Source organism: Zonotrichia albicollis, chromosome Z (assembly GCF_047830755.1).
Source record: "Zonotrichia albicollis isolate bZonAlb1 chromosome Z, bZonAlb1.hap1, whole genome shotgun sequence".
In the NCBI taxonomy this organism is placed as follows: domain Eukaryota; kingdom Metazoa; phylum Chordata; class Aves; order Passeriformes; family Passerellidae; genus Zonotrichia; species Zonotrichia albicollis.
In genome coordinates this window covers 19,069,534-19,088,980 of record NC_133860.1, presented here as the reverse complement: position 1 = coordinate 19,088,980, position 19,447 = coordinate 19,069,534, and the positions used below count along the sequence as shown (strand labels likewise).

The following is a 19,447-nucleotide window of genomic DNA, read 5'->3' as shown; positions in this document are numbered from 1 at the left end:
CCCATATGGCTGTTCTTTGCCCTCAAGGAAAACCAGCCCCTCTCCCTCTTTCTTGACAGGCTGCAAGATGCACATGTATAATAAACTAAGCCACAAGGATATGCACTTAAAATGTATTTTTCCCTGAAATTTAAAAATATGGCAGAAGTACAGTTAGAAATATTATAAGTACAGCTTAAAACATGCACATATACTACTCTCTCTCACATAAGGCTCCTAACATTATAACATTTAAGAAACAGAATAATTAGGTCCACAGGAGATACATTACCTTTTCAGGATATCTGGATTATCATATGTGAGGTAACTGCGACCAATAAATTGCGGGATTTCAATTGCTTCTGTAATGGCTGAGAAGTAAATACAACAAAATGAAGATAAGTGTCAGATAGCTGACTTGGAAATGGAAGGGAAAAAAGAGACACGACTCTTTTACTGATTTACTGCTGCAGTGGGCAGGTACTACCAGTGACACAGAACTGAGCTGAACCCACATTGCTCTGCAAACAGGCACTGCCAGATTTTGCCCAAATGTAGGGGCAGCAGTTAAGGGAGTTTAAATGGCTGACAGTCCCTCTGCTCACAGCCTCCATGTCAGGAGCCAAATGTACTGCTCCACTACAAATGTTAGTGCAGAAAATTATGGAGCATTGGGAAAACATTGCAAATTTTCTCTTTACCCCTATTTCCACATTCCTTCATTCTCTATGTGCTCCAACACTCCCTCTTGCCAAAGACTGTGTATTAACCACCTTTGTTTATAGACGGAGAAACTCCTCCCCAGCTGCTAACAGAGCACCACATGCAGAGCACATCAGGGACCTCTCACCCTGCCAAGGGAGGCTGAGGCAGCACACACAACCTGTGAGCTGCTCCCTGTTTTCTGTTTCAGTGCCTGTGACTGCCCTGAGTGGCTGCTGCCTGCCCAGAGCTCAGCCCTGGGGTGCAGTGTGGGGGGCAGGCTGTCTCAGGGAGGAGTCACAGAGCCCCACATCACTTTAGTCTACTGAAAACAGCTGGGACTATGCTAAAGGCTGCATGGCAGAGGCTGTGGAGCCCTTTGGTGCACTCAACACTGCAGTGCAGCCTTGGGGGTCTTTTTCTGTGTCCCTCATACAGCATTTCTCTAGGGACAGCCCCAAGTGCCCCTATGCTGTATGGCTGGGACAGTGGCAAACACCACAGCCAGAATTGGAGTGGGTGCACTGCTGCCCACAGAGAAGACTTTGGCAAAATAACTCAGCTGTGTGACATAAACCACGGAACATCCCTGATACAGAGCCCTTCACCAGGCTGTGAGCACCGGCCCAAATAGATTTTTTTGTTGAGTAAACATCCTACAGTTTGTTGCTGATCTCCCATAACTGACTGCTGCATTAATATAAGCCAGTTGTATAAATTACTTAAAATAGCTGCCTTCATCCTATTTTCTTACTGAGGAATAATCCCTTCAACCCACAGCTAATCCCATCTATATAAATTTCAAGCTTTCCAGGGCAAGGATGCTTGCTTTCTTTATGCAACACAGGGTCTGGCTGGGCTTTCAGAGCTCACTGTGACACAGATATGCAACAATTGGTGTAGTCTGGCAGCCAGCAACAGTAATATGAAATTTAGCTCTAGGTGCCAAGACTGAGAATTTTAGATAGTGATGAATGACTGTTTTCATCCTTAGTGAAATCAGGAAAGCTGCCTAATGTGTCTAAAGAAACCACCACAGGCCATGTCCAGCCTGCAGTCTGCCAATGGTGTTGGAAGATTGCAGAAAGTTGTGTTACACAGGCCAAACATTCCTCGCCAGGTCCGACACTTCCTGCACTGGGCAGCCTCTGATGGCAACAGAGCATGAAAGGAGCCCTTGTTTCCCTTCCACATCCTGCACTGGAGCCCCACCGCTCTTGCCTTCAGCAGGGGAAGGTGCCCATGTCATGCAGCAACCTTTGCCTGTGCCAGAGTACTCTGATTTCCTCTAGAGAGCTTAATGGGCATTTACCTCTGCTTGCTCTCCATTTGTTTCTCTGAATCTGAGTGCAGAAAAACAAGCAAATTTTAGCAGTGCCCTTGATGGAGCCAGGATCTTTGCAGCTGCAAGGGAGCAGAGCCAGTAAGGAGATCTAGGACTACACACCTTCATTCTTTGCTCATCATGATTCAGCAGACAAGCACCAAAGCCCTCATGCCAAGCAGGAGTGAGCTCTGGACTGCAGGGCAGCCTCAAGTCACACCACAAAACCCTCAGCCAGCTACCTGGCCCTCTGCTCTGCAAATACAGGGACAGCTCTATAGCCACTGTTCTGAGCTTGGCAAATGCTTTGGATGAAGTTTGAAATATCAACAGCATGATGTTTAAGGAAGTACTAAACAACCTTAGAAAATATTTTGGCTTAATGACAGAAACTTGCCAGGCTCAATGGAAACCCAGCATCCAGACAAACACACAATGACAGAGCAGTTTTCACATAATTTGCAGTACTTACTGTTCAGGCAGTAACTTCCACACTCTGCAGTGAGTCAGCACAAAACAAAACAAGAACATTCTGTGTTTATTATTCTAAAGCATCAAAATCGCCTTTAGCCCAATTTCATATCCACTTTTCCACAAATGTGTAATCTCCCACCTAACATTTGCATAAGTGGCTACAATCACCTGTGAAGGTAGTACTATTTTCATAACTGGTTTGCTCCAAGTACCTATATTTGTCTGCTCAAAACACACAAAGGGACAAACAGGTGGGACCAGCAGCAAATTCTTCTGCTAGTCCTGTTTCTCGAATCTCAGTGACTCACCAGATTTTACCCAGGGATCAGCTCTAGCCAAGAGAAAACAAGAGTTTGCTGTTCTATTCTATCTTACAGTTAAAGTATAAAAATATCTTTAGCACTGCTCCAGCTTGGACAGAAGATATAAAACTTAGCAATGCCAGCAAAACCTCTATTGAATTTTCAGCAAATGATCCATTACAATATGAATCAATATCTCATATACTTCATACCAGCATTATTTGCGTTTTTAAGTGGTGTGTATAATTTTGAACAATGAGGTGAGCTCCATCAAAAGCACTTTGTTTTTTAGGGTTTTTTACAACAGCCTGTCACCAAGAAGGATGGAGACAGCGCCTTCACCTCACATACCTTCTGAGTGCACTAACCAAAACCCTGTTGTGAAACAGAAGTGACACAGATGTGCATCTCATCTTAACAATGTCTACATCCCAACAGAGACACAGGTAAGGATTATTTTGAGGAATCTGTTTCAGGTGGTTCTCATCAAGGCTGAGGTTCAGGAGCAACTCCATGCTCTGTGCCCATCTATCAGAAAACCTTTCAATTTTTTCGGGCAGCTGAGGCTGCACGAGTTCAGGGAGGTTGAGCTGCACCTGAATAGGAGCCACAGGTATCAGGAACAGAAACCAGCTGGCTCATGCTTTTGGACACCCTTAAAAATGAATAAAGATTGGATTCACATAGGCAGCAGCACCCAGCATCTGGCTAAGTCATAAGCAAAAGTGCATCAGACTGTCTCTGAAAGCGTGGACATCCACTGAGGTGACAACAGGGAGGACGTGCCAGCCAAGTGGCACCACTGCTGGTAGCACGAGCTCAGACACTGTTCCCTGGGCTCAGCACAGGCCAGGAGCTGAGCAGGGGTGGGGAGCGGCAGTCCCAGCACTGCCCACCAAACAGGCAGGCAGTCACTCACCCGGCTGCAAAGCATTCCCGTGAATGACTGCCCTGGGACACGTGTTGGTACTGCTGCAGATATCATCTTGAATTCAGGAATTTAGCGCCCTGCACATACCTAGAAAGTCAAAATCCCGATTCTCCTGCATCTCTACAAAAAAGCCAGTGTAAATGACGTTGTTTCAGCTCTTAGTTAGACCACAACAACGTAAGCAAAGCGGTTTCTCGCATTGCATTTTATTATAATGCTTTTGTTCTAAGATATTGTCTGTTTTGAAAAAAAAAGCCAATATATTCATTGCAATTTAACCAAAACCACTACATTTAACTTTGAAGTTTACGACTGTGAGAAATGAAGCAGTGGGTGAAGACAATAATGTCAGCCAGCTCTTTTGAACCAAGTTTACTGTTACATTACAAAACCTCCCCTCAGGAATTTTTTAAGATCAAGCTTGACAGAAGTGAAACGACTCCATCTAGTGGAATAACCCAAAGCACAGTTTTTAAACACTTTTCTTGCAATCTTATCCTTTTCCTAAATCTAGGGTTTAAACTATTACAGTGGCTCCGAAGAAAAGAGAATAATGTGCACGTGAATGAGTTTTCTCCTTGGTGGTCTCCTTTGCCCCACCAAGACAGGATCTGGGCAGATGGTGCAATCTCTCCATCAGAGCAGTCAGTGCCTAGAGCAGGAGCAGACCCTTCTGTGTGTGAGAACAGCGTTTGCTGTCAGCTGTATGGCGGATAAAATTACAAGGGTTCTCCATGCCCATGCTTCAGGATGTAACATAACTGCTGGCTGGAGGACCCTGGCAGGAATTCCCCCTTTGCACAGCACTGCACAATGTGGGAGGTGTACCAAGTGTGAGTGTTCACTGTTGTTCACCACAAGCAACCAGATACCAGGTTGCTATCTATGGATCCTAGCCCCGTGCTGGGACAACAGTTACCACATTCCTAAATAACAAAACAAATTCTTCCCTAGATACATGGAAAGTGCACAGATAATAGGGGTGCTCTGTTCTCCAGGGTTTCTATTTAAAGGCATGTGTACAGCAGCAGTTGCAGGTGCTAAATCTTCCTTATTTTTGTGATCAGCTCCTGACCCCTGGGTTGATATCCAGCCCTTGTTACCTTTTTGGCAGTGCTGCCCATCGAAGCCTAAGGGACAGTCACACTCATAGCTGTCCTTCTTGGGAACGCAGGTGCCTCCATTGGCACACGGTGAGGTCACACAGGGGTGGGCAGCATTTATCAGGTTGATTCCAAAACTGAAATCCTGTTTCACATCAATTGTCCGGTCATTCAAGATAATCTATATGTTCAAAAAAAAAAAAAAGGTTTGAAAAGACAATGTTAAAACTTCCAAATCCAGAGTATTCTACTGCTAGTTAGATGATTCCTCTGAAAGACTTCATTGAAATGTAACCCTCAAAGCTTGGCCAAATCCTATTCTTGTGTGTTTTCCAGCTGCAGAGTTCCAACTCATACTTTTGCTCCTCCTGATTCCCTGGAGAATAATCTCTTTTGTGTCCTGTGAAACAGCCTCAGGCAACCCCTATAAGGGGTGAAGCTGTGTGGAATTTTCAGGCCCTTGCCTGAACACTGGTGCAATACTGCTTGTAGCTGAACTGTGAGCTGGGATGGTAAAATTAGATGAGTGCTGCTGAAGAAAAGCATTTCTGAGATCAGAAAACCCCCCAGGAGATGAGTGTTGACAACAGAGATACTAAACAGAACAGCTTGTTTTTCACATTTTCTATTGCTTTCTAGTATCTCATCTTGCCTGAAAGAAGCTAAGAGTTAAGATGAATGGAAAACATAAATAACGACTTCACAAAACTGTTTGTATATAAATGGAAGAGAACTGCTAAATGCTGGGATTTTTCCAATATGTCAGCAGCATATGTTCACCAAAATAAACCAACATTTGTATATCTCAGCTGACATCTCAGCAAGAGAGACTGCATGCAGGCACAGCATCTGATCTCAGCTACATCAAAATAAGCACATCTTTACAAACAATAGATTTTAAAGCCAGGACTGAGAAAGGCAATAGCTGCTCTGGCTCCTGATAACATGGACAATGCACCTTAAGGGATCCAGACCAGAGAAGAGGTTACATAAAGCACCACACAACTCTAACAGCAGAAAAAATATCCAGTCCTGTCATGTAATGAACCAGGGAAGACTCCATTATATTTTCAGCTTCTTTCCAAATTTTGTTGCAGAGGTTAACAAGCCTCCACTCATAAAAACATGTCTTTTGTTTTAAACTTCTATTCAGTTTTCAGCCCTTGTCTCTCATAATGTCTTTTTCTGCATAATTCCATGACCATGTATCCAAAGAAATCTCATCCTTATCTAGGAACTAGAAGACCACAATAAAGTCACTTCTCAGACTTATCTAACTAAACTAAACATATTGTGACCTTAGGTCTTGCTATGCACAGCATATTTTCCAGTACTTGGTGATGTTTGCAGCTCTATTTCTGTATAGTTTTCCAAAATCCTACCATATGTAAAGAAGGCAACCAAATGTTCCCAGTGCCCAAAAGGCAGGCAGTAATTTTCCTTGACATCCCATTCATGCCTCTGAGAATACAAATCCACCTTACTAACTACATCATAGAGATAAAGGCTCACACTCTGCATTTCTCAATACTTATCAGTGCCTTTATTGTACGACCCCTGACGTTGTAATTGTAACCTCTGTTAATTGCTCCCAGGCTCTCTATCTTGCTTCCCAAAATACATTGTGTTTAGTCAAGTCTACCTTCCCAATGATCTTCACGTGTCTGACCTGTTCCTATCACTATTATTCACTCCCTCAGTTTTCCTGAACTTCGTGCTTTCTGCTGGACAGCTGACAAAGGCAGTAAAAAAAGTCAGACTGAGTGACTGAACCATTTACACTGAACTACAATTATTTTTCTATCCTGGAGCAATTGTTAACTGTAGAACTTTAAATTACTTTTTTTAAACCCTATGTTTAAAATTGTGGGTTTATTTGTTATTTCTTTGCACTAATCTGATGCAATTCACTCCTCTAACACTGTGAGGATTCAGGGCCAACCTTTCAAATTTATCCAATTATTTTAGGTATGTTTAGAAAGAAAAATGTAAGTTCATTTTGCACTTTCATTTGATTATTTACTAGGTCTTTACAAACTGCACTCATGCTGAGGTGACCACATGGGAACATCATCCCTAAGGTCTACTAACAATGGAAAACATCTCCTCCATTCATGTGCCTCATATAAAATTGTAAGAGGGGAAATGTACTAGGCAGACTTTTCACTGTAAAGTAATCATTTAACCACTTCATGGTGGGCTTCTGAGGAGAAATCCTTGATTATTTTGAATATTGCAAGTTGAATAATGGCAGGTTTGCACAAAAAGCGTGCATGGATACAACGGAAATAAATGCCCACAGTGTGTTCCTCTGGGCACACACCTTCTGGATGCTCCCACTGAAGGGTCTGAGGATCCCAGAGTTCTTCTTCACATCATCATAATTAGGGACTCCACCAATGAATATTTCAGAGCTGCATTTAATCTGTGTAAAAGCCCCCTGCAAGAAACATAGAATAGAATTTTATTAGAATAGCTGGAACCATGCTTCTATCTTCAGATTAGCCCATATGAGTTGTCATATAGCTTATTTCAATGCCTCTTCTTTGTACAATCAAGAAAGCCACTGTGGAATACTCTTGACAGACTTTACACTATCCCTGTCAGAAGTAGCTGAAAAATCTCAAGTATTTCAAAATGGCAATACTGAAGGAAGAAAGAAAGAAAGGAAAATGACTCATTGTGTTTTCTGACTACACATCTAATTTTATTTGCCAAGACTTGAGGTACACTGATGTAAATCTGTAACCAGAATTAGGTTCATAAAGCTAAAATCAGAGTAAAGTTCATGCAACAGAGACTCATTCAGTATTTCTAACATCTAAGAGATCACCTAATGGAAGATATGGGGCTAAATGAAAAAGACATTGAGTTTGCATCAATTATAGAAGCAGCTGCTCAGGATACCAGATGGGAATGTGCAAGGTCCTGGAGTTAACTGAAAGACCTTTAACAGTTAAATACAGAATAACTGTGTAACTCAAGTCCTGCAGCAGCTTCTGTGCCTTCATGGTTCCCAAACATTCTCCTCCTGGAGCACTGCAATGCAGCACTTAAGAGAAAAAAATGGGAGTGTTCACCTTAACCCATCTATCTAAAGAAGTCTTGAGTGCTCCAGTCAAATGTTTCTCACTCAATTACTCTGATAGAGGAATTCCTGGAATTTCAATTTATTTAAATTTTTGAAGAAAAGTCAAAATTTTGGTAAAAAAGTTTCCCAGTTTTCTGAAAAGCCTACTATGGGATTTTTCTGCTATGGGATTTTTTTGCTATGGGATCTGGAGTCTGGTTTTCTGTCTGCACTCTCCACTAGGTAAAAGACATTTCCCAAGCAGGTCTAGCCTTGGCTTTTATCAAGACAGAAAATATATCTCTGTGCAGGCATTTAATTGCTTAGAGTGAATATCCTGCTTGGTACAAGTACAGTTTCACTTCATCACAAATTTGACTCACAATGATCACTTGGTAAGTGAAGAACAAAAAGCAAGTCATCAACTGTCTAACTGCTCCAGCACTTACTCTGGCCTGCAAATTACTTTAGCAAGAAGAAGACAAAGAAACAATTCTCTTCAGGCCTACCTTTCCAGGACAACATTCAGCAAGAGGTAAAAAAAGACTGGGCACATACTTTTCAGCACGATACTTCCCCAAATTACACCTCTTATAGTGCACACATTGCTCAACAGACTTAGCCACAACAAGAGCCAACAAAAGAACCTCAGGAGGATATATGAGCCAGAAAAAAATGTGAGTCCAGTTCTGTGTCAGGAGCAGGTACAGTCAGGTTCCAGTGGGATCCCTGCCTTTATGGGTGCCCTTGCCCTCAGAGACAAGATCTTACACACAAATTCCCAACTCTGGGCCTAAGAAAATGTTACACTAAAAGTGTACACTGTTTTAAGCTCGTAAAAGCATTGAGAGCAGGCTGTGCAGTCTACCATGCAATCACTTTACAGTCCAAGAGCTGCCTTCAGGACAGGTCTGCCAGGAGCTCACCTCCGCCATCCCTTCCACTGGCCTCTGCGTGTCCACCTGCAGGATCCCATTCTTGGCTGTGCGAGACACTCGCAGCTCATGCCACTGGCCCAGGCTGACAGGCTCCTCACTCCTGTTTTAAGGGCAAGAAAATTTTCAAGCATGTAACACTGCGCCTTTCTGATACTCTGCAATGTTAAAAAGTCAAGTCCTCTGGGATGATTTTCTAAATAAAAAAGAAATATCGGCCACTGTGATTCTTCCCTTATAAGGAAGTAACAATCTTCTGAGCCCCATCAGCAAAGACCATATTTCTAGAGCAAATAACAAACACTCTCGTTTTATTTGTAAATGAAACACTATCACCAGCACACACTTTAGCCACCTTTGTGCTAGTTTATCTGCTCAGTCATTTATAATACATAAAAATGAGTTTTTGTCTCAGCTGTACATCCTCAATTCACTAAAAGCTTCCCACTTAATGGTTGGTCTAGCCCCACATTCTTCATCCTCTTTTAAAACAGAACTACTTTGTGTTGGCTTATCAGCTCTATTTATGCCTCCTGTTACATTGACATTGACACACACACACGTGCAGCCCAGATGCTGTACATAGAAGGGAAGTAATTAAAAAATTATCCTAATGATGTGATGAGATCTTGGCTAGGAACAATAATCCCCAGTTGTGCAACGTATTCACCAGTCTCAAAGGAAGCATTTTTAAACAGTTCTTACAATCTTTACTGGCACAGCACTAATATGAATAGCAGCCTGTATGAAGGGCAAAACCACATTCCCCTTCACAAGTTCTATAGATCTTTGTATCTTGTTTTCAAGTGCCATTTTACTACACTGGTTAAAACATTTTATGTCTAAATGAGATGTAGCACTTTCCTCCAGGAGGACTGGAAACTTGGGTTTGATTTACTGACCAAGCTGGAAAAATCAGAACTGTGTTATCTCGGACCCCTAAGATTTCCTAGCTTCAGTAAAAAAATACATAATTTCTGGGGATGAAATAATGTTTTGTATTTTCAGAATACTTGCATTTCAAAACAAAACAAAACAAAACAAAAAAGTATTTTGAAATGAAAAACATGGAAAAAAATTGTAATCTGGAATAGTGAGTCAATAGTGATTCAAATGCTGATTAAAAAACTTATATAATTTTGAAAATGTGAAAGTAATATTTTCTTTTTTTTTCTTAACAATCAACATCAGTTTTGAAACATTTCTGTTGTGGTTTTTTTTTTTTTCTGATCCTTCAAGTTTTCTTAAAGCTCATTTTTGTCTATATTAATGATGCTGGCAGTATTACTTGCACTTCTGAATGATACTTGGTTCACAAAACCTCCACTAAAAATATTATCAAGCAATGTCAGTCACTCGTCCTCCTTCTTACTCCTCCTCACCATTGAGGGTTTAACTGTCTTGGGTAAATCAACAGCTAAGGAAATCTAATCACCTTGAAGAAGTCAACATATACATATAAAGGAATCAGATAGGTTTGGCTACATAGTAAGTGGCCATACAGACATTATCTCCACTGCTGCTTAGGTCTCATCCTGCTGACCCTCCTGCTTTCCCAGATTTAATTACAATCAGGGATGATTAGGCCTTGCAGAGTCATCACTTCAGAGCTGGAAGCTCTTTTGTGGAATCATGAGCTTTTTGAAACCAGCATGAGTTTGGTAACACTTTCTTGTGATGTTTGAACATTCCTGGCTCTTAATGTGCTGTGGGGTTACTTTTTCCCATGTAAACCAAAGCTTAAAAAATATATCAGATCATGAAGATCTTGATGCTGCTTGGCCAAGGGAACTCCCAACAGCTTCTCCTCTGAGACATTTCAGCGCTCAGGTTCTGCATCCCTTCTGCCTGTGAAGCCCCCAGAGCACACTGTGCTGCTTCCATCTATCAGGAAATCACAACCTTCCCCAGCATCAGCTCTCCTACTGCTGCAGCTGATGTACACAAATAAGCTTGCCTCATCCTAATTATAAAGTTATTATGGCTGTGTTCTGATTATAATACAAAATCTAACAGCCTGGTGGTCTAATGGCAGAGGGATCAGGATGACCAGAGCTATACCCCTGTTACAGACATAGTGTAGGCATGACACAGTATAATTAAGATGGACTTTTAAGTGGACATTGACCAGGCAGGCATGAAAAACAGGAAATCTATTTGTTGTATTTAATCACTGACAGAGCTGATGACAGGGTGCAAGTCGCACATTTTATCTAGAAAAAGAGCTAACAGCCTAACAACTTTCACAGAATCCTGATGGCCTCCTGAGTCTCATCCATTCCTCAGCTACCTCACCACGCTCTTTTCCTCCAGTGCATGTAGCTCAGGCAGTAGCTGCCATCCAGCTTGCTCTTCTGCTTTCCAGCAGAAAGGGGCAGTTTCTACTCCCAGGCATATGCTTGTGGCACACTCTACATTTCATAACACTACATATCAGTCAAAATTTAGTACAAGATGTTTTGAAGTGCTACAATATTCTTGGAAGAAAAAAATTCTACTGTAATATTTTATGGTTGCCAGTAACAGGAATTAGAAGGCTGCAATCACTAAAGATTGAAGGCTGTTGTAAGAAGGGCTATTCTGAGTTGGAGAAAAGGTCTCCAAAATTAGCTATTTCTGCCACTTTTCAGCAAGAGAATGGAATAGGGCAAGTATGAAGTGATTCTTCCCTTGATATACCCTCTCAGCTTCTGGCAACTTGTCATTTAGCAATTTCCTGAGTCAGAGGCTGCATCCGTACCACTGCGTTTGATCTCCCTCAATGGAGCTTTCTTCAAATTTCTCCAATTTTTTTTAACCTATTTATAGTTTTGGCATCTGTAACTTGCTGTGACGATTAGTTTCCACAACTTATTTATGTACTCCTCTGAAAAAAAAAACCAAATCCCAAACCCAAAGAAAAAAAGTCTTATTTTCTTTTCACATTGAAAAAATACCGAATACTCATTAATCTCCATGCCTTTTATTATTTTAAAACTTCTATCATACTTCCACCAAACTCTTTCTTTTCCAGGCTGAAAGGTCCTAGGGCGGAAGAGTTTTGTGGAAGATATTTCATTCCCTCTCCTGCATGTCAAAACTACTCTTCCTTCTTAATTTTGCTAATTTCTTTTGAAATGATGTGACCAGAATAGCAGCAAGTTTTCAAGACAGGGTGCATTGTGGGCTTCAGCAGAGGCATTCTTCCTTATTCCATTCGTAATAATTCTCTGCATTGTACTTAGGTATCTGTATTTGTCTCCAAACAGCTTGCTTTGCTTCCACAGAGCTATCCATGATGACTCCAGGATCTTTCTGTCTGACAACACTAACTGTTTTTCCACAGCTGTGCATTGTTAGGCTTGTGCATTATTTTGCATTTGCTTCCTTTATATTTCATATCTAATTTTGTCTGCAAAACTGAATGGGTTTGTTTGCTTGAGTCCTCATTCATTGCAAAATCAGTGCATTTTCCCTAATCACAGTATAGTCAAAATTCCTGATGCCCATCCACAGGAATCATTGGTGTGCAAGACTTGCAGAGTGTACACATTTTGCATAAACTTTATATAGATCATTTCTAAATATCAGGTCAGCCTGGTCAAACTGGCAGCTTCCTGGGCCATAATCCAAGATACTCAGTGCCTCTGTTCAGCTCAGTGCCTTTTCAGAAAGCCCAGGAACAGCTGCCCAGTGACTGGGCACTCAGCTACACGGGGGAAGAGAGCAGTGGTTTTGAGGTATTTCATTGCTTCTATCCTCCTAGACATTAATTTTAGGATGCAATGAGTCACTTACAGAAGGTCTGTCTGGGAACTGTGGTGACCAGGTTAAACTACATATTTATGTTTTAGACAGCTTACATTCTATAAATTGGATGCTAGCCTCAGGTCCCTCAAAATCAGCACTATGAGGAAGTGGAGGGACCTGGAGCTGTCTCTTCTTGTGCCACCTCCAGCCTGGCACCCCTGCTTGGAACTGGAAACCAGAAAGGAGGATGCTCACATAAGTGCCAATATTGTGAAATCCTAGGGCTAGAAAGCATACGCATAAAATATTTATAGATCCCCCAACAGTGTCATGGGGGCAAGAAGGGAATTACTGCAATACCATAAAGACATAAATGTAACATCTGCAGTAAGACAAAGCATAAAGCTTTGAAATACACTGACACAGGAAAAAAATCCTGTCCCCTTGACCAAAATTATTGCGATTAATAGTGATTCTGTACTTCCTCAGAAGCAAGCACAAGAGACCAAGGGGCTCTCACACCTCATCATAGGCTGTGACCCTTTCCAGCCCCCTCCTCTGCTCGACGAGCACCGTGGCACTGCTGGGAAGCAAACACCAGCTTTGGGAGGTGTTAACCATGCATTTACCTGATAACAGCTGTTCCTGAGCCGCAGTCAAACCTGAACTCCACGTAGCCAGCCACCAGGGTGATGGAGAGGAAGTCCTTGCTGTCTGTGTCGTAGCTGTACAAAAGGACACCAGTCTCTAAATCTGGACGAAATGTCAGCTCAAACTCCATGAAGGAAAGGTAGTTCTGTGGTTCCAAGGGCCAGGGTGTGCTAGCAAATGATCTTAAGGATTCGTTGAACTGAGGTATGGCCAAGGTGAGTGCTGGAAATCCAGAAATCACAAGCAGGTCACTTGAGGCTCAAACATAAAGGATTGACTCTTACCAACCAGTGTCTGCTCCTTTTGTTAAGTACTTAAGCTAATGATTAGCAAAACAGCCTGATTTTTTTTTCATCTAAATTAAAAATATTTTATAATCCTACCCAATACTAGTTAATCCATTCCTTTTCCAAGGATGTATTTGTACTGTAAAGCATTTTGTACCTTTTCTTTAGTGATTCATAATAGTGCCTTTCAAAGTAGTAAGCATGCACACAGTGGGTGGTAGCATGAAAATTTCTACAGCATAAAAAATAACACCAGACGTATTTTACTACTTGCATCTCTGATATTAGCAGGCAATTGACATTATGTCCTTTACATTTCAAAATATACAACTGACACTGGTTTTAGAGGAAGGGAGGTATTTTTTTAGGATTAATATGCAGCTGTATAGTGGTACATTATTTTAACTTCTGAATAGGAATTTCAAGATGCTTAAGCACAGTTAGCTTAAATAAGCAAAGAGGTTTAAGAATAACAGATTATGTAGGAGACGGATGTAACTCCAAAGCAGTAAGGGAATGGTTTCACTACCTGACTTTAAAAAGATAAAGTAACAAGTATTCTCTTCTGTCAGTGTAACAGTATGAGACCTCCTCAGGTGTCTTTAAGTGGAAAACACGTTGAAAACTAAATAACACACACAAAGAAACAGAGGCATCCCAGTATCCACTCACCTTCCTCGCAATGATGACCTTTAAATCCAAGAGGACAAAGGCAAATGTAAGAGTCTGCTTTGCTTGCAGTACAGGTGCCACTGTTGATGCAGGCTGCCTCATCACAGATGCCGCTGCTACACTCACCTAAACACAGGAGTCAGAACATCAAGTTATTGGAGAAGTTTGTCAAAGAAGATTTATTTGGCTGTTGATCGCTGCTACCAACCAACACAATTTGCTCTTATGCCTAGATTCTTTCCCAGTTTGTCAAAGGGTGTGTAATTTAGAAAAGGGAACTTGATTATTAGTATTTTTTTTTTAAATATCAGACCAGCAACACACCTTATAAATAGCAAAAAGTAGCTCTTAGAAAGCAAACCATGATAGAAATAACATTCAATCATTCCTTGGTCTACTTATTGTCTGCTCTTCTTCCTATTTTCTCATAAGATACAAATTTCTCTGAATTGTTTACATGCAGCAAGCCTGGCTTCATTGTAATTATCTTAAGTGCTTTTTGCTCACTATAAATTCATGCCATGCTGAGCATGGAAGGGGTTAATCATTATCAACTAATCTTATTAACCAAAATGAGGTTGTCGACCCTCTTGTCCACAATAAAAGGGATTCATACCATCAAAATATGGACTTTTTAAGAAGTATCTCTACTATGCTGGCACATCAACTTAAATAACAAGGAGGTTTTTTCTTCTTGCTGGATTTTAGCTGAAATTGTTGTAGAACAAATAAAGTCTCATTTGCTTTTTAAAATAGATATCTATAAAACCGTCAAACTGAAACTACACAACCATCAAATGTACACCTGATTGACATTCTTGTTGAATTTATTTTCTCCTTTAGCTTCTGAACAAATAACTCTCTCCTTGTCAATAGTAACAAGCTGATTACATTATCTGTATACATTAAGAGAGACCAAGCTGTGGTGTACAGTGGTAAGCACACCATTTGGAGGGGCTTAGTGTCTTATAGCAAACTAAGAATTACACATTTATTTTGAGGGACACTGAAGTATCACCTCTGAGATGACAAAGGTTTCATGAGGCAGCTCTGGCAATAAACACTGGGGAAGTGTTTTGCAACTTGAAGTGATTAAAAGAAGTCTTAAAAAATTATTGCAAGAAGGGGATACGCACTTTTGTTTTTGTTTAAACACAGCACTCTGACTGCAAGGACTGTTTCAAGAGCAGGTCTTTACACACCTTCAGTAAGGCACTGGTGTTTATACAGCGCCAGCTTTACAGTTTGAATTCCACAAACGAAAATGCAGATGTAAATGGTGGATGTGCTGGTCCAATCACTGCTCTCCACAGAGGAAAACAACCTTTTCTAACTAACTCAGGGCAGAAACAGAAACAACTCACAGGTCGTCTGGTACCACTCCCTGATAGACCAGACTTGTCTCCTATTGCTCATCTACAAATCTCCTACCAGGACCACTTTTCATTGTAGGGAGGGCAGGTCTGAGTACAGCAGCCATGACACAGGACTCCACGGCTGACCCGAGGAGCACAGACAAAACATAAAATCCCCCAGCAGGGAAAAAATGCTCCTTTTCCATGGAAGGGGACAGTCCCATCTGCCCCATGCCCAGCCATGATTGAGTTGTCTTGCACTGTAATGGCCACAAGTGAACCAAGGCAGGACACATATCTTGTCCCTCAGATCCCTCATACACTCACCAACTATCATGACCCTGACAGAATAGCACTAGCCCTGTTTTACAGGCAAGGAAACAGAGCCAAGACATGTGTAAACAAGGATCTCTATGCATCAAGTGTGTGATCTCTGTGCATCAATGCTCATCTTTGCTGCCTCTGCTCCAGTGTTAATGTTGACAGTGTGTTCAAACAGATCAGAGTTAAACAAAGTCTTTGAGAAACAGAAAAGAACAAGCAAGACAACAGCAACAGGACCAGTCATGGGACCCCTGATTTGAGAAACAGCTTGAACTGGAGTAGTCTTGATGTTTAAGGACATTGCTCTCCCAATGTCCCAGTGGCTTTTCACAGCCTTTGGGCCAGCATAGGTGACTATGCTGAAGAGGCAAACCACAAGTGTGGTGGCTGCATTTGCTTGGCTCCAACGGCAGATGAAGGAGGAGAGAAACTGCATCAGGACTCCCACATCCTGCCATGTCTGCTCCAAACCATGCCCAGTGGTTGGACTGTCCTCTGCTGCATCCTCAGCTCACAGTAGGATCTCTGCTGTAGCCAGAAGGGAGAGCAGAGAGATGGATGGACCCCTCTCCTCACCACCCTCAGTTCTGTGATCCATGTAGCACAGCACTCCCAATTTATATACTGTGCCAACAGAAAAAAATCTCCAAGTGACTGACTTGCAAAAGTTATTTCTAAACCCTAGCAGAGCTAACTTGCAATTTTTTCGAGTTATACTTACATGACCTATTGTTTGCAAGTCTCTTCTGTTACAGTTTCATATAAATGTGTGCAGTGATACAAGGACAGCAAGGCTTTATCAGTCAGTTTCGAGTCACACATGGCAGAGCACAGCATTTATTTTCATTGATGTTGATTGTTAATGCAGTAGTATGTGGAGCATTCATGGATGGGAATGAAGCTAGCTGCATCCCAAAAGGCAATAGAGATTAGGGCAAGAGTAGTTCAGCAGGGCTTTCATCTGTCTAAATTCCATAGATTCTCAGTATATCGTGAAATTACACTCTGATTCCAAAATCTTACTCTTTTCAGCAACTGTTTCTTTGGCCAGTCTGTTCTACCCCTACATTGCACAGAAGTTTGGCCATGTTATCTAGAGAATACAGCGCAATTGTTACAAAGTTTCTCATAAATCATTTCCTTCTTGGGATGTCAGATGCACAGCACAGAAGACAAGGAAGATGACTTTGTGGCTGAAGCATGGCAGGGAGAGTTCAGTGGTATGGAATCTATTTCTTGCTGCTAGCACTTGCCTTCTGTCTTGGGCTTACCCTTATACTGTTTAGACTGGGAGATCACTAAAGCAAGAATTTTGTAGCCCTGCCTTTTTCCAAGGGCCCATTAAAAGGATAAAATAGATGAATAAATAAGACAGGACTAGTTAATTAGCTTCTCTACTTCTCCATTTTTTACTCTGTGAAGGAAAACTAATTTTATAACAACACTTCATAAAGCTGCTGGAAGTATTTATTCCAAGCTATTTTTAAATCACATCCATGGCTCTGGATAGCAAAACAAAGGATGGTACACAGGAAAGCCTATATGCTTCAGCAGTGGCTGGGTGGAACACAGAAAGCCCTCTATAACATCCACAGGGCCTCAGAGATCCATGTGTTACTTTGGACAAGTGTAATGATGTCTTTAGGCAAAATGCATTTTGTTGGGCCCGTGTTGTTTCAAAGGCAAGCTTAGCATACAGACTATTGATTTCTGAGGACATGACTGTGTCAGTCAGGGGCACGAAGTGGTGCCCTGAGAGCTGCTGGCAGAAATACCGGCGCAGTTGTAATGATATCTGCAACACAGATCCTACTGTTCGCTCATGAAAATGGGTTTACTATTTGCTGTCCACCGGGTGTCCTCAAAGGGCTTGCTGGTCCAGTGTGATGAACTGTCCTACTACAGACCCAGCAAGAGCAATGTGCAAAGGAACAGAGGAAAACCAGGCCAAAAGTAGAGACCGCGCCTTTCTCCCCTCAAACCTGGACCATCGCTCAATTTGTCCCAACAGAATAAAAAGCAACCCCTGGTTAGTCACTGATTAAAGGCCTCACACCATTACACTCACCAACGTCAGCACCACTGAGAGCTTTCCCTAATGGCCAGGGTCGCATGTCAATTGTCTTCCCATTGATGCTGAGGGCCTGGACACAGCCCTGGAAGCCGCGGTTGGTGCCGGCGGCCCTGACCAGCCAGTACACACTGGGAGCACCGCCAACGTAGAAGGGAGTCTGGAACGTGATCTTGCTGTACTGGCCCTAGGGGAAAGCAGAGCACAGCACGCTGTGTAACAGATATAACACAGCAGAAATCATTAAGCCACAGTGCTTTACAATCCGTTTTTTTCCCCCATGAAAAACTGTGTCAGGAAATGTTGTTTCATTGGTAATGCCTTCCCATTAGTCATTTCCTAAATCAGTCCACCATTTGAAACCAAACTTTTTCACCTGTATCCCCTCACGATAACATGAACTACTAAAAGCACAATAAAAAAGACTAGAAACCACTGCTTTGAGGAGAAAGCATGGTCTGTCTTTGCTGTGATTTCTTCCTTTCTTTCTGCCAAAAAATTGTTTGTCTTCTAAACTGCAAGCCCTGTGGGATAGACCAATGAGATATTGTCTTTTGGACAGAACCCAGCAAGTGTTTGGTATTTAAAAATTATGAAATGCCAAAAAAGGTAAAAAAACAAAGAAAAGGCAAAAGCCAGTAAATTCGCAACTTTCAAAGGGTTCTGCTCACTTTGCAATTGCTAAATGTACTGCCCATCTCTTTAACAAATCTATAGAAATATACATATATAAGTTTACTAAAATTGCTACAGTGAAAGAACAAAAAACATCAAAACCAACAGAACCTTTTTGGACCACTGACCCAAACTCCAGGCTACTGTGGCCAAATGAGTCACAATTCCTTCCACAAACTGATCAAAATACGACTTTTGCCTCCTACTCAACAGCTCTTTCAAAACCCCACAGACCTTTAGAAGAAAATAGTTAAAATTCTCAGTTATTTGGGGCCAGGTTTTACCAACCTGTGCTTTTGACAGCACTGACCTCTAGCCTAAAATCTTTCAGGATTCTTCACCCCTGCCCTGCCCCCATAGTGCTTATAACGATATATTCCATCACCATAGCCTGGATTTGGCCAGGCTAAATAAGCTGAGGTTATTGAGTCTGCAGGTGTTCACTTGCACAGTACACTGCAGAAGCTGTACACATCTCTCCTGATCACTTCTGCCCATTGCATGGCCTCATAGCATTGGTAACAGCAACATATGACACACTGAAATTCTTTCCTCTGTCACTGCCAGCTGATGAGAACTCAATACACTGCAATTTTTTCTCTTCAATGCCTGCACATAAAAGTGGAAAGTAATAAGACATCTGAAGCAGCTTTCTTTCAGGGCCAGGGATGGCATGTTAATAGTGGCTATCAAAGGAAAGACATCTGAAACAATTTCAAATTGCCTTTTCTTCCAGTGCCTTAATTTTGTTTTCTGGCCCAGTAACAGATGAGCAAGTCAAAGCATCTTCCTGTATTATATTTTATCTTGTCAGCCTTCTATGAACTTGCTGGTGTTAACATAAGTCAGGGCAGAATGTCTAT

General features: G+C 41.7%; 1 protein-coding gene across 6 annotated transcripts in view; it reads right to left on the bottom strand.

Annotated features, from left to right (window-relative positions):
* EGFLAM (EGF like, fibronectin type III and laminin G domains) overlaps positions 1-19,447 on the bottom strand; it is a 76,935-nt gene that overhangs the window by 6,071 nt on the left and 51,417 nt on the right. For 4 of the 6 annotated variants that reach the window (XM_074532829.1, XM_074532827.1, XM_014268290.3 and 1 more), the window contains 8 exons: positions 17,907-18,096; positions 14,160-14,285; positions 13,179-13,422; positions 8,812-8,923; positions 7,139-7,255; positions 4,816-4,996; positions 2,478-2,501; positions 272-350 (listed from right to left, as the gene is read on the bottom strand). In XM_074532829.1, the coding sequence (XP_074388930.1) occupies positions 272-350; positions 2,478-2,501; positions 4,816-4,996; positions 7,139-7,255; positions 8,812-8,923; positions 13,179-13,422; positions 14,160-14,285; positions 17,907-18,096 (1,073 nt within the window). The remainder of the gene's footprint in view (positions 1-271; positions 351-2,477; positions 2,502-4,815; positions 4,997-7,138; positions 7,256-8,811; positions 8,924-13,178; positions 13,423-14,159; positions 14,286-17,906; positions 18,097-19,447) is intronic. The other 2 variants (XM_074532828.1, XM_014268289.3) reach the window with 1 other exon arrangement.